Here is a 14,660-nt window from a genome sequence, read left to right on the forward strand (position 1 = left end):
TGTATGATTGATTGGTGTGGGAGAAATAAGCTTTATACGACCTTGTGATGTGGAAGTAATAAAAGCGACAGACTGCATAATAAAGGTTCATATCACAAGGGGCAATATAAAGTGACGTTTTTTCACATTGAGATTTTATATATCCAACCATAAAAGCGCATGGCAACCTCTGCTTCCCTCTGCGAAGGGCCTATCCTTTATTATTATCTTCTACCTTATGCAAGAGTCACGGTGATCTTCACCTTTCCTCTTTCATTTTATCCTTTGGCAAGCTCAGCATGTTGGAAAGAACATGATATATATACATCTAATTGGATGCAGGGGAGCATGAACCATTATTGTTGACATTACCCTTGAGGTAAAAGGTTGTGGAGCAAAACTATAAGCCCCTATCTTTCTCTGTGTCCGGTTAAAACTCTGTAACCACAAGTATCACGTGAGTGTTAGCAATTATGGAGGACTAAATGATAGTTGAGTATGTGGACTTGCTTTTTAGCTCTGACATAGACTCTTTCCGATGTTATGATAAATTGCAATTGCTTCAGTGACTGAGATTATAGTTTGTTGGAACCCAATAAGGTTTATGATTTATACTTTTGCATTGTGAATAGATCATCACTTGAACATAAGTAATCATATGACAAAACCTATATATGTTGCTGTTATAAGAATAATCACGATGCCTGCATTTCCGTATTTTATTTTTATCGACGCCTCTACCTCTAAACATGAGGACATATTTATTGTTATCGGCTTTTCGCTTGAGGACAAGCGAGGTCTAAGCTTGGGGGAGTTGATACGTCCATTTTGCATCATGCTTTTATATCGATATTTATCGCATTATGGACTGTTATTTCACTTTATATAACAATACTTATGACTATTCTCTCTTATTTTACAAGGTTTACATAAGGAGTGAGAATGCTGGCAGCTGGAATTCTGGGCTGGAAAGGGAGCAAATATTAGAGACCTATTCTGCGCAACTCCCAAAGTCCTGAAACTCCACGGAACGTCTTAAAAGAAATAAAGAAAAATTCATGCCAAAGATGAAGGCCAGGGGCCCACACCCTTCTCACGAGGGTGGGGGGCGCGCCCCCTACCTCGTGGGCCCTCTGGTGGGTCTCGGACGTCCATCTTCTCCTATATGAAGTCTTTCAATGAGAAAAAAAAAGAAGCAACCTTTCGGGACGAGACTCCGCCGCCATGAGGCGGAACCGAGGCAGAACCAATGTAGAGCTCCGGCAGAGCTGTTCTGCTGGGGAAACTTCCCTTCGGGAGGGGGAAATCATCACCATCATCATCACCAATGCTCCTCTCATCGGGAGAGGGCAATCTCCATCAACATCTTCACCAGCACCATCTCATCTCCAAACCCTAGTTCATCTCTTGTATCCAATTCTTGTCTCAAAGTCCGGGATTGGTGCTAGTAGGTTGCTAGTAGTGTTGATTACTCCTTATAGTTGATGCTAGTTGGTTTAATTGGTGAAAGATTATATGTTCAGATCCTATATGCATATTATTACCCCTCTGATTATGAACATGAATATGCTTTGTGAGTAATTACGTTCGTTCCTGAGGACAAGGGAGAAGTCTTGCTATTAGCAGTCATGTGAATTTGGTATTCGTTTGATATTTTGATAAGATGTATGTTGTCTAGCCTCTAGTGGTGTTATGTGAACATCGACTACATAACACTTCACCATTATTTGGGCCTAGAGGAAGGCATTGGGAAGTAATAAGCAGATGATGGGTTGCTAGAGTGACAGAAGCTTAAACCCCAGTTTATGCGTTGCTTCGTAAGGGGCTGATTTGGATCCATACGTTTCATGCTATGGTTATGTTTACCTTAATACTTTTGTTGTAGTTGCGGATGCTTGCAATAGAGGTTAATCATAAGTGGGATGCTTGTTCAAGTAAGAACAACACCCAAGCACCGGTCCACCCACATATCAAATTATCAAAGTATCGAACGCGAATCATATGAACGTGATGAAAACTAGCTTGACGATATTCCCATGTGTCCTCGGGAGCGCTTTTCCTATTATAAGAGTTTGTTCCGGTTTGTCCTTTGCTATAAAAGGATTGGGCCACCTTACTGCACTTTATTTACTTTTGTTACTTGTTGCTCGTTACAATTTACCTTATTAGAAAACTATCTGTTACCACTTATTTCAGTACTTGCAGAGAATACCTTGCTGAAAACCGCTTATCATTTCCTTCCGCTCTTCGTTGGGTTCGACACTCTTACTTATCGAAAGGACTACGATAGATCCCCTATACTTGTGGGTCATCAAGCCGCAGGGGCATAGGCGCGGGCGGGCGGGCGGGCATGCCGCAGGCGACGCGGCCGGGGCGCGGGCGGGCGCGACGGGCGCGTGCAGGAGGGCGCAGGCGGGCAGGCGGGCGCGACGCAGGCGACGCGGCCGGGCGCGGCGGGCGGGCGGGCGCGAGCGGGACGGCGGCGCGACGCAGGCATGGCGCGGGCGCAGGCACAGGCGGGCGAGCCGCAGGGCGCAGGCGCGGGCGGGCGCGTGCGGGAGGGCGCAGTGCAAGAGGGCACGGCGTGCACGGCGCGGTCGGGGCGCGGGCGGCCACAGAAGGCGCGGCGCGGTCGGGGCACGGACGCGGGTGGACGCGGCGCAGGCACAGGCGAGCGCGGAGCGGTGCCGTGACGAGGGCGAGGCTGGGGCGGCGAGGACGTGGCTGGGCGGCGGCGAGCTCGCGGCGAGGCGGGGTTCGCGCGGGGCGGCGTTGTGGGCTGGGGACGAAGCGGGGCGGACGGTTTGAGATTTCACAGGCCTTATGCGCGTTAGGTGCAGATGTCCCATATGTCTGTCCGTCTTTCGGACGTCCGCCAAATTACACCTCAATTAGACAAAAGCGGGCGTCCGGATGGGTCACGCGGTGGAGTTGGCCTTACTCCCACTGTGACTAGTCTGAGCCAGATGGGAGAGAGCGAACTTGCTTGTCCGGTAGCGCGCCACGAGCAACACGACGGGGCGCATCCAATTCGGGAGGTGGAAAAGCTCTCGTACTGCACGTGCTGGCGCAACCACCCCTCGAACCGTGTGCTTGCGCCGGTTCCGGTGGCCGGTGGGTGGCCGGTGCCGGTGCCCATCAGCCACCACGGCCACAAAAGCCGGAAATCAAACGCCGACCACGACTCCCTCGGCCCCCACGCCCGCCTCGTCTTGGCATCTTCCCAGCCCCTCGCCCACGAGCGCGACCTCCCTGCTTGCCCACCTACGATCGTGACAGGCGGGCTCCACGTCGGCGCGGCAACGCGAGTGCGGCACAGGTCCCACATGTCATCTTCACAAGCCACTAACGTGCCGGTGCCTCCTCGGGAACTCCACTCGCCTAGTATACGCTTGGGCAAAGGCGCCCCCCTTGCGCGCCGACGCGCACAACTGGAAAAGCAGCCTCGAAAAGCCAAAAAGAGGCGCACGCAGCCGCATGGCCGGCGACGGCGAGGGGGCCGCCGCCTTTGCGGCGGCGAAGGCGGAGTGGCTCGGCGGGTCTGGTGGCCTGCCGCTGCTGCGGTGGTGGCGCGCGTCGGGCGGCGGCGAGCTGCTGCGGGGCTGGGACGCGGTGCGCGCCGGGGCCGTGGCGCCGGCGCTCGCGGCGGTGTCGGGCGCGTGCCTCGCCATGTCGGCCATGCTGCTCGCCGAGGCCGTGTTCATGGCCGCCGCCAGCCTCGTGCGGCGCCGCCCCGAGCGGCGGTACAGCGCGGGCCCGCTCGGCGCCCAGGACGGCGAGGACGAGGAGCGCGGCCTCCTCGGCTACCCCATGGTGCTCGTCCAAATCCCCATGTACAACGAGAGAGAGGTACGCGTGGGTATTCCTGTAATTAAGTAGCTGTTCGTGTACACATACACGTATACGTACGTTATACTGCCTCGTTTCATCCTTCGTAAAAATGCGCTATACCTCGATTTGCCTCTTGTGCTGGGCGCAGGTGTACAAGCTTTCGATTGGAGCAGCGTGCGGGCTGTCGTGGCCGTCGGATAGGGTCATCGTACAGGTTCTGGACGATTCCACGGATCCAACGATCAAGGTAAAAAGGCCTATTGCGCGTTGAACCAGTAGTACTATAGCGCTGTAGTACTTGTCGACATTTGGAAAGTAGCTGTACTTTTGGCCTTTCCAATTCATGGCTGTCGAAAAATGTGGTAGACTAATGCAACTGAGACATTTTGGTACGGCGAACTCGATTAAGAAACAGGGTAGCTTTCTTTTCCATAGCAGAGACTGGATGACCGGGAGAGGATACCTGTTGCAGCAGTTTATAGACAAATGCAAAATTAGTTGAGCCTTTGGGTAGAAATAAGTACTCGTACATATTAGTTTGAGTTCTTTGATTCGGTAGTGGTACTGATTTTGCTGTTGGCTTGCTGTGTGCTTCAATAGGATCTGGTGGAGCTGGAATGCATAAATTGGGCTAAGAAAGGCAAGAACGTAAAATACGAGGTCAGAAACAATCGAGAAGGATACAAGGCTGGTGCACTGAAAGAGGGGATGCTGCATGCTTATGTCCAACAGTGTGATTTCCTCGCTGTATTTGATGCCGATTTCCAACCGGAACCCGACTTCCTCATGAGAACCATCCCATATCTCGCACGTAATCCACAAATTGCTCTTGTTCAAGCACGCTGGGAGTTCGGTAAGCCTGGAAACCAGTCAAATTTACTCCTTCCGTTTTTATTTACTCCACATATTAGCTTTGACCTAAGTCAAACTTTATAAAGGTTGACCAAGTTTATAGGAAATAATATAAACTTTCACAATAACAAATATATATATATATATATATATGTATGATGTGAAAATATATTTAATGATGATTTAATGGTATTAATTTGCTACTGTGGATGTTAATAATTTTGTGTATAAACTTGATCAAAGTTTGACTTGAGACAAAGCTAATATGTGGAGTAAATAAAAACAAAGGGTGTACCTTCATTCTTAGTTCATCTGGTTAGCAATACTATTCTCTGACAATGCTACTAGCAAATCTGTAATCCACCTTGCTGTAGTAAGTAACATGGCACCAATCTTATGTTATGTAGGAGATGAGCAAAAACCACCATTTCATGTCCATGTTAAGTAAGGCTGACAATAAGAACCGCCAAACTGGAGAAAAAAGGATAAAATCTGACTATATTTTGTAAAGGAAATATAATAATAGACCTTTTATGATGCACAACAAGTTACATTAACCGAGTAGGATTTATCTGTCTGATGCATCTCTTGTTCCAATTGACAGGAAACTTGCTGACTGGCATTTTGGGACGATTTTGCAGTTAATCCCAATGAATGCCTGATGACAAGGATACAAAAGATGACACTAGATTATCACTTTAAAGTAGAGCAGGAGGCAGGTTCATCCACATTTGCCTTCTTTGGTTTTAATGGTATAACAGCCAGCTTTCCTATTATCAATTCAACCCTCCGCAACCCTGTAGGATTAATTATTTAACTCCAGGAACTGCTTGTTTTAAAAACTTCAGGAACTGCTGGGGTATGGAGAATTTCTGCCATCAAGGAAGCTGGGGGCTGGGATGATCGAACCACAGTTGAAGACATGGATTTGGCAGTCAGAGCAGGCTTGAAAGGATGGAAATTTGTCTATGTTGGCGATGTCAAGGTAGGTTAGTCATGGTACTAACATACTCATATGGATTCAATCTTTATGCCAAACTATATTGTTTATACGTTTTTACATTTGAAAAATAATTAACAATTCTAAAATAGAAAATAAGATGTAATCTTGAGAGAAGCAGGGTGACTTGTTTTTTTTTTCTAATGGCCAACCAACCTGGGTTGACCACCATCTTTACAATATTTTACACGTGACGTGATGTAACTCGATTATTACTGGAACACAGGTAAAAAGTGAACTGCCAAGCAATCTGAAGGCATATCGCCGTCAACAGCACCGTTGGACATGTGGGGCAGCAAATTTATTCCGAAAGATGGGAGCAGAGATATTGCTTACTAAGGTAATCCCACTTGTTATGTTAGCACACACAATCAAGTAGTGTTTGCATGAAACAAATCTAGTGATGTTATGCCTCATGATAGGTGATATATTTTGGTCTCGTATGCATGAGCATTGAGCCGGGGGTGCCTTTATGTTAAAAAAATAATATGCATGAGCTTGAAATTTATTTTTGTAGACGTTTCGTACCCTGGTTTTTGTGCATAATCTGAATGTCCGATTAAATCATTACTCTTATGTTTCCTTTTTGGTGTTTATCTGACATCATCTAGATCCTGAGCAGGAGGTGTCACTTTGGTGGAAGCTTTATTTGCTATACAGCTTCTTCTTGGTGAGGAAGGTTGTTGCTCATGTGCTACCTTTCGTGCTCTACTGTGTAGTGATCCCATTTTCGGTGCTAATTCCCGAGATCAAAATTCCTGCTTGGGGGGTGGTTTACATTCCAACAGCAATAACCATTCTATACGCCGTCCGAAATCCAAGGTTTGATGCTTTCAGAAGAGTTTGTTAATTAGCATGAATATGTCCATGCCAGATAGGAAATGTTGGTTCCTAACTCGCTGTTTCACAGTTCTATCCACTTCATACCATTCTGGATCCTCTTTGAGAATGTCATGTCTTTTCACCGAACAAAGGCAACGTTCATCGGTTTGCTGGAGTTGGGAAGCGTAAACGAGTGGGTGGTCACGGAGAAGCTTGGCAGTGTAAGCAATACAAAGCCAGTGCCTCAGATACTTGAAAGGCCTCGCTGCAGGTTTTGGGACAGGTAAAAGATAACTGAACCTGTGTACCTCCAAGTGTCATAGATATTTTTTTCCATACAATCCAAGAATGGATCGGGCTCCACTATCAAAAGATAATGGAACAAACATAAAACAGCATTTTGGCGCAACAAAAGAAACTAGAAAGTAGGGTTCATATCAGCTCATGAGAGCAATACCCCCTCCTGCCGCATGCACCGCTAGCAGGGAAAACTGAGACTAAAACTCGTAACGAAAAGTAAAGCCAACCCAGCAGAAGAGAGAATTTTATCTTACAAGGGGGAAAACCACACCCCAAACATCAGCACATGCAAGTGCACACCCCATTCATAGCATCCAAGAAGCTGGGTCTCCAAGTTTTTAGTCCTCATCCATTGCTTGGGTCACATTTTTTGCGTCTTCCTCATCATTATTGCCAGTTCCTCCAGCAATCATCAGAGCAGCCTTTCCTTGCTCCCTTCTTCCATCATCATGATGCTCCAGCGTCGTCCTTTGAGGAGCAGCAGCACTTTGTTCCAGCATTGCACGATCACCATCATTCTGGAGAGCTGCCCAATAGTATAGTTTATAAAGGACACAACATAACAAATGAATTCAGCAGATGATCTAACTAGCTTAAATTCAAAACAAGCTCTATTTCTGAGCTTCCAAAGTGCCAACAATGCAGGTTTCTACTATAAGGCAGATAATGTGGAATCCACCAAAAGTACTGGGGGAAGCACCCAGGTCTATCCCCGGCACCAATAGTTCATGTTGTCCTTTGTGGCAATGGCATTGTGCCATATAAGGCACAACCAAAATTTAACTTTCAAGGGCAGTTTTGTTTTCCAGAGATGTCTAAATGATCTATCAGGACCAGCATCAGAAAGGTATATACATTGGCTCATGCAACTGTCTGCTTTGTTTATTATTCAGCCATCTTCTAAATGTCATATTCCAACCAGTGTTAGCCATTTGCTTAACTGTCTTCTTCTGTTCATTCGAACAGATCAGGAAAGGTAGATAGAAGAGGCTTGTCACTGCACCATTTGTGTCCCCAAAAGTCAGTTTGTTTTCCATTGCCAACCATCATCTTTTTCCCTTTGAGATACAAGTCTTTGATTTTGATCGGATCAGCCCAACATGGTGAATAATTCACTGTGCTATGAAGTTGATATATCCCTCCATCAATCTTATATTTTTTTCTCGCTATCTTCTGCACATCCCTTCTCTGGATTTAAGATTCCACCACCACTTACATAGTAAGCTGACATTAAATCTTTCCAAATTATGAATACCCTAGCCCACCTTTCTTCTTGGGTGTGCACACCACTGGCCACCTAACCATATGATATTTTCTTTTTTTTTTACTGGATCCCTGCCTTTCTGAAATTCTGATATGATCAATGTTATCATTTTCATGCTCTTGCAGATGGACAGTGTCAGAACTTCTGTTTGCTGTGTTCCTTTTCGTTTGTGCGACCTACAACTTGGTGTATGGAAGCGACTTCTATTTCATCTACATATATCTGCAGGCTATAACATTTATCATTGTGGGCACTGGTTTCTGCGGAACCTCTAACTCATAGCAGCCATAACAACTGATCCAACCACGGGAACTATATCTTCACTGTAGGCATGATGTAACAACCTTTTTTTCTAGGGAATATTTTCTATGTAATAACCTCATCCCTTTTGCCGTGAATAGCATCAGGCGAAGCGCAGCTGCCTTCTAGAAACAGGCTGGTGGAAATCTAAAACGTCATTTCCATGTAACAACTTTCCACTGTTATTGTACTTTTGCTCTCTTTTTTTGCGGGGTACTTTTGCTCTTACATTTACCGGGATTGTGCTATCAGCACAATTTGGGAATACAATCACATTGTACCACTAAACAGGTTATTGGACAAAACAACATTTTTCGGGCAACGTCGGTTTGGAATATGATTGTTGTGCCTATATGTGTTTCTCTGTGAGCAACTTGTATCTCCTGTCGTTGCTTATTCCTGATAATAATTTGAGGGCTTGCTTGTCTGACAACATGAGAATAATAGACTCTACTTGTCAATCCCATATGTTAGCTTATTTGGGTTCATTGGACCCCTTTCCATGTTTCATCTCTCAATTAGTATCGAATTCAATATTTGACTCCCAACTCTATAGCAGATATTCTTGATCCTGTGTATGTTTGGTCTCTCACTCCATTGAAACCATTTTTAATGATGAAGGTCGCAATTTTGCACACTGGATGTACAGTGGCCACAAAGAGTTAAAAAAACCCAGGAAAAACAGGAGAGAAAAAACAAATATTTGGTAATAAAATAGATCAAATATTTGATGATATTTTTTCAAAGTACTAATTTAAGAAAATTGGGGCAGTGCAAATTTAGAAAATAAAAAATGTGCTTAAATTTAAAATGTATATGTAAATTTTTAAAAGGAAAATTTAGAAGAACGACAGGGAAAGAGAAAATAAATATCATCAAATATTGGGCAAACAATAGGAAATTTACAACAAAAAATGGGATACACTAGAGAAGCTAGAAGCCACTGACAAAATCTTAAGTAAAAAGGTTAGAATAAGGCCATAGAATCCTTTTGAACTTTTCCATATTTTTCATATATGCAATTTCATTTTTTAAAACCATAGAATCCTCGTTAACTTTTATGGTTTAATATTTTTCATTCATGTATTTTTTTTTCTATCATTTTTAGACTCGATTGGAAAGTAAAATAGAGGAGTATCCGGCCGAGTAAAGTTAGCGGAGTAAACTTTTACTCCTGGTCGCACCTAGCCGATCTACTAAACTTAGTGGAGAAAAAAATTGCATAAGTTTTTTTTGTCCTAGCCGCGTGAATTTCAAACACTTCACAATATATATCATCAAACATTCAAATTAAAACATGCATAACATAGCCATTAACAAGCATATAGTTTCATCGACCATGATTTTCAAATTAAAACATGCAGTTCATCCAAAAGGCATTACTTCAAACACTAAGTTTGATCCAAAATCACCACAAACATAGTGTTATGTTGTGGATTGAGGTCATTCTTTGGCATGCACGAACTCAAACAACGTCCTCGGCGAAGAAATCACCACCGCTGCCACCGTGCACATGGCCACAACCACCACCACCACCACCAGTCCACCACCATTCCGAAGAGAGACTTCTGTTTGGATCAAGATCTACCCTTAGGTGAGCTTCCAATACTTTCTTCTGGTTTCATCCATTTGTGCTTGGATTCATGAACATGATAACATGATTTCAGCTTTCTTGGCATCACGAAGCCTCTCCTATGAAGTTTTTCTTACCTTGTTGGCACTCCCTCGAGCACTTGGCGGCCGCGGCCCTTTTTGCTGGCTGTGGTGGACGGACGCGCCGGAGCAGTGGTGATGACCCACAAGTATAGGGGATCTATCATAGTCCTTTCGATAAGTAAGAGTGTCGAACCCAACAGGGACCAGAAGGAAATGACAATCGGTTTTCAGTAAGGTATTCTATGCAAGCACTGAAATTATCGGTAACAGATAGTTGTGTGATAAGATAATTCGTAACGGGTAACAAGTAACAAAAGTAAACAAGGTGCAGCAAGGTGTCCCAATCCTTTTTGTAGCAAAGGACAAGCCTGGACGAACTCTTATATAAAGCAAAGTGCTCCCGAGGACACATGGGAATTACTGTCAAGCTAGTTTTCATCATGCTCATATGGTTCGCGTTCGTTACTTTGATAATTTGATATGTGGGTGGACCAGTGCTTGGGTGCTGCCCTTCCTTGGACAAGCCTCCCATTTATGATTAACCCCTCTCGCAAGCATCCACAACAACTAAAGAAGAATTAAGATAAATCTAACCATAGCATGAAACATATGGATCCAAATCAGCCCCTTACGAAGCAACGCATAAACTAGGGTTTAAGCTTCTGTCACTCTAGCAACCCATCATCTACTTATTACTTCCTAATGCCTTCCCATAGGTCCAAATCATGGTGAAGTGTCATGTAGTCGACGTTCACATAACACCACTAGAGGAAAGAAAACATACGTCTGATCAAAATATCGAATGAATACCAAATTCACATGATTACTTATGATAAGACTTCTCCCATGTCCTCAGGAACAAACGTAACTACTCACAAAGCATATTCATGTTCATAATCAGAGGATTATTAATTATCATTAAGGATGTGAACATATGATCTTCCACCAAATAAACCAACTAGCATTAACTACAAGGAGTAATCAACACTACTAGTAACACACATGTACCAATCTGAGGTTTTAAGGTAGAGACCGGATACAAGAGATGAACTAGGGTTTGAGAGGAGATGGTGCTGGTGAAGATGTTGATGGAGATTGACACCCTCTCGATGAGAGGATCGTTAGTGATGACGATGGCGATGAATTCCCCCTCCCGGAGGGAAGTTTCCCCGGCAGAACAGCTCTGCCGGAGCCCTAGATTGGTCCTGCCCAAGTTCCGCCTTGAGACGGCGGCGCTTCGTCCCGAAAGCTTCGTCCTCATTTTTTCCAGGTCAAAACACACCATATAGCAGAAGATGGGCGTTGGGGGCTTGCCAGGTGGCCCACAAGGCCGGAGGGCGCCCCCAGGGGGGTAGGGCGCGCCCTCCACCCTTGTGGATGGTAGGTGCCCCCCTCTGGTGCTTTCTTCGCCCAATATTTTTTATATATTCCAAAAATATTCTCCATTAAGTTTCAGGACTTTTGAAGTTGTGCAGAATAGGTCTCTAATATTTGCTCCTTTTCCAGTCCAGAATTCCAGCTGCCGGCATTCTCCCCCTTCACGTAAACCTTATAAAATAAGAGAGAATAGGCATAAGTATTGTGATATAATGAGTAATAACAACCCATAATGCAATAAATATCAATAAAGCATGATGCAAAATGGACGTATCAACTCCCCCAAGCTTAGACCTCGCTTGTCCTCAAGCGAAAGCCGAAATCGAAAAATATGTCCAGATGCTTAGAGATAGAGGTGTCGATAAAATAAAATACAGACATGAGGGCATCATGACCATCTTTAGAACAACAACATATAATGCCATATAATTTCTTATGCTAAAGTAACAATTCGTTCACAAAATAAAGTATGAATCAGAAACTTCATTGAAAACTAACAAACTATGATCTCAGTCATTGAATCAATTGCAATTTATCATAACATCAGAAAGAGCCAATTCAAGAGCTTTTCAGGAAGTCCACATACTCAACTATCATTTAATCTTTCACAACTGCTAACACTTACGAGATACTTATGGGTTCAAAGCTTCAATCGGATACAGAGAAAGATAGGAGCTTATAGTTTCGCCTCCCAACCCTTTACCTCAAGGGTAATGTCAACAATAATACTTTATGATAACCTACATTTGAGTGGATATATATATATCCGGATCTCTCCAACACATAGTGCTTGCCAAAGGAAAAAGTGTAAAAACGAAAGGTGATGATCACCATGACTCTTGTATAAGGGTAGAAGATAAAAGTAAAAGATAGGCCCTTCGCAGAGGGAAGCAGAGGTTGTCATGCGCTTTTATGGTTGGATGCACAAAATCTTAATGCAAAAGAATGTCACTTTATATTGCCGCTTGTGATAAACACCTTTATTATGCAGTCCGTCGCTTTTATTTCTTCCATATCATAAGTTTGTATAAAGCTTATTTTCTTCACACTAATAGATCATACATATTTAGAGAGCAATTTTTATTACTTGCACCGATGACAACTTACTTGAAGGATCTTACTCAATCCATAGGTAGGTATGGTGGACTCCAATGGCAAAACTGGTTTAAGGGATTTTTGGAAGCACAAGTAGTATCTCTACTTGGTGCAAAGAATATGGCTAGCATGAGAGGGAAAGGCAAGCTCAACATGTTGGATGATCCATGACAATATAACTTCTATTCGGATATAAGAAAATATAACCCATTATGTTGTCAGTTCTAAAAAAACCATTATGTTGTCTTCCTTGTCTAACATCAACTTTTTAGCATGTCATATTTTAATGAGTGCTCACAATTACAAAATATGTCCGAGATAGTATATTTATATGTGAAGCCTCTCTTTCTTTATTACTTCCTATTAATTGCAACAATGACCAAAACTATGTTTGTCAACTCTCAACAATTTTTATTCATCATACTCTTTACATGTGAAGTCATTACTCTCCATAAGATCAATATATGATCTTTTTATTTCTTTTTATTACTTGTTTCCTTTAATTTAACTCCCTCAAGATCATGGCAAAAAAGTAAAGCCTTCAACTCAAAACTACTCTTTATTATATATAACTCACAGACTCGATTACATAGATAGAGACCGAAACAAAACTCAAAGCTAGATCATACTAAAACTTTATTCTACTAGATCAAGATATAACCAAAAGGATTGAACTAAGAAAAACGATAAAGGTAAATGTGTGATGGTGATACAATACCGGTGCATCTCCCCCAAGCTTGGCAGCTGCCAAGGGGAGTGCCCATACCCATGTATTTATGTCTCTTTCTTCTAAGGTGATGGTGACGATGGAGTTGTTGATGAAGTGGTGCCACACCTCAAGCGCAGGAGGTACTCCAATCTACGAATGATGCTCTGGAGGGTGATGATATGCTCTTGCAACAGAATATTTTCACGAGTGAGATACTTATTTTGCACATGAGCTATTTCAATGATCTTAAAAGCTTCAATTTCAGTAGGGTTAAGATGATTGTAGTATGGTTGAAGGATGTCTTCTTCTTTTGCTGTCGAAACTTGATCTCCCGCATCCTTCTTGATCTTATCACCCTCATTGGTTTCTGAAGGAAATATGCCCTAGAGGCAATAATAAAGTTATTATTTATTTCCTTATATCATGATAAATGTTTATTATTCATGCTAGAATTGTATTAACCGGAAACATAATACTTGTGTGAATACATAGACAAACAGAGTGTCACTAGTATGCCTCTACTTGACTAGCTCGTTGATCAAAGATGGTTATGTTTCCTAACCATAGACATGAGTTGTCATTTGATTAACGGGATCACATCATTAGGAGAATGATGTGATTGACTTGACCCATTCCTTTAGCTTAGCACTTGATCGTTTAGTTTGTTGCTATTGCTTTCTTCATGACTTATGCATGTTCCTATGACTATGAGATTATGCAACTCCCGTTTACCGGAGGAACACTTTATGTGCTACCAAATGTCACAACGTAACTGGGTGATTATAAAGGTGCTTTACAGGTGTCTCCGAAGGTACTTGTTGGGTTGGCGTACTTCGAGATTAGGATTTGTCACTCCGATTGTCGGAGAGGTATCTCTGGGCCCACTCGGTAATACACATCACTTAAGCCTTGCAAGCATTGCAACTAATGAGTTAGTACGGGATGATGTATTACGGAACGAGTAAAGAGACTTGCCGGTAACGAGATTGAACTAGGTATTGAGATGCCGACGATCGAATCTCGGGCAAGTAACATACCGATGACAAAGGGAACAACATATGTTGTTATGCGGTCTGACCGATAAAGATCTTCGTAGAATATGTGGGAGCCAATATGAGCATCCAGGTTCTGCTATTGGTTATTGACCAGAGACGTGTCTCGGTCATGTCTACATAGTTCTCGAACCCGTAGGGTCTGCACGCTTAACGTTTCGATGACAGTTATATTATGAGTTTATATGTTTTGATGTGCCGAAGGTTGTTCGGTGTCCCGGATATGATCACGGACATGACAAGGAGTCTGTAAATGGTCGAGACATGAAGATTGATATATTGGAAGCCTATATTTGGATATCGGAAGTGTTCCGGGTGAAATCGGGATTTTACCGGAGTACCGGAGGGGTTACCGGAAACCCTTAGGGGTTAATGGGCCATAGTGGGCCTTTGTGGAGAAGAGGAGCGGCGGCCAGGGCAGAG

At 43.4% G+C, this 14,660-nt stretch overlaps 1 protein-coding gene across 3 annotated transcripts; it reads left to right on the plus strand.

The window, feature by feature from the left end:
- The first annotated feature begins 3,364 nt into the window (after nucleotides 1-3,364).
- LOC125520631 (probable glucomannan 4-beta-mannosyltransferase 3) lies at nucleotides 3,365-8,702 on the plus strand. 3 transcript variants are annotated; one of them, XR_007288778.1, is made up of 11 exons: nucleotides 3,365-3,828; nucleotides 3,959-4,057; nucleotides 4,411-4,663; nucleotides 5,304-5,414; nucleotides 5,511-5,647; nucleotides 5,889-6,002; nucleotides 6,285-6,484; nucleotides 6,573-6,767; nucleotides 7,430-7,631; nucleotides 7,751-7,804; nucleotides 8,174-8,302. XR_007288778.1 is itself a non-coding variant. In XM_048685594.1 (9 exons), exons 1-9 carry the CDS (start codon nucleotides 3,457-3,459, stop codon nucleotides 8,328-8,330), a joined length of 1,638 nt encoding a protein of 545 aa, XP_048541551.1. In that variant the 5' UTR covers nucleotides 3,368-3,456; the 3' UTR covers nucleotides 8,331-8,702. The 3 variants fall into 3 exon arrangements, 1 of the variants encoding a protein (XP_048541551.1); XR_007288777.1 differs by lacking the exon at nucleotides 7,751-7,804 and having other exon boundaries at nucleotides 8,174-8,702; XM_048685594.1 differs by lacking the exons at nucleotides 7,430-7,631; nucleotides 7,751-7,804 and having other exon boundaries at nucleotides 3,368-3,828; nucleotides 8,174-8,702.
- The last annotated feature ends 5,958 nt before the right edge of the window (nucleotides 8,703-14,660 follow it).

This window comes from Triticum urartu, chromosome 7 (genome assembly GCF_003073215.2).
Source record: "Triticum urartu cultivar G1812 chromosome 7, Tu2.1, whole genome shotgun sequence".
Lineage (NCBI taxonomy): Eukaryota > Viridiplantae > Streptophyta > Magnoliopsida > Poales > Poaceae > Triticum > Triticum urartu.

Bases quoted from the DNA above. Each gene is read 5' to 3' on its own strand.
- LOC125520631 (XM_048685594.1), top strand. From the start codon at position 3,457: ATGGCCGGCGACGGCGAGGGGGCCGCCGCCTTTGCGGCGGCGAAGGCG. The intron at 5,648-5,888 runs GTAGGTTAGTCA...ACTGGAACACAG, and splicing joins TCTATGTTGGCGATGTCAAG to GTAAAAAGTGAACTGCCAAG. The intron at 6,485-6,572 runs GTTTGATGCTTT...GCTGTTTCACAG, and splicing joins TACGCCGTCCGAAATCCAAG to TTCTATCCACTTCATACCAT.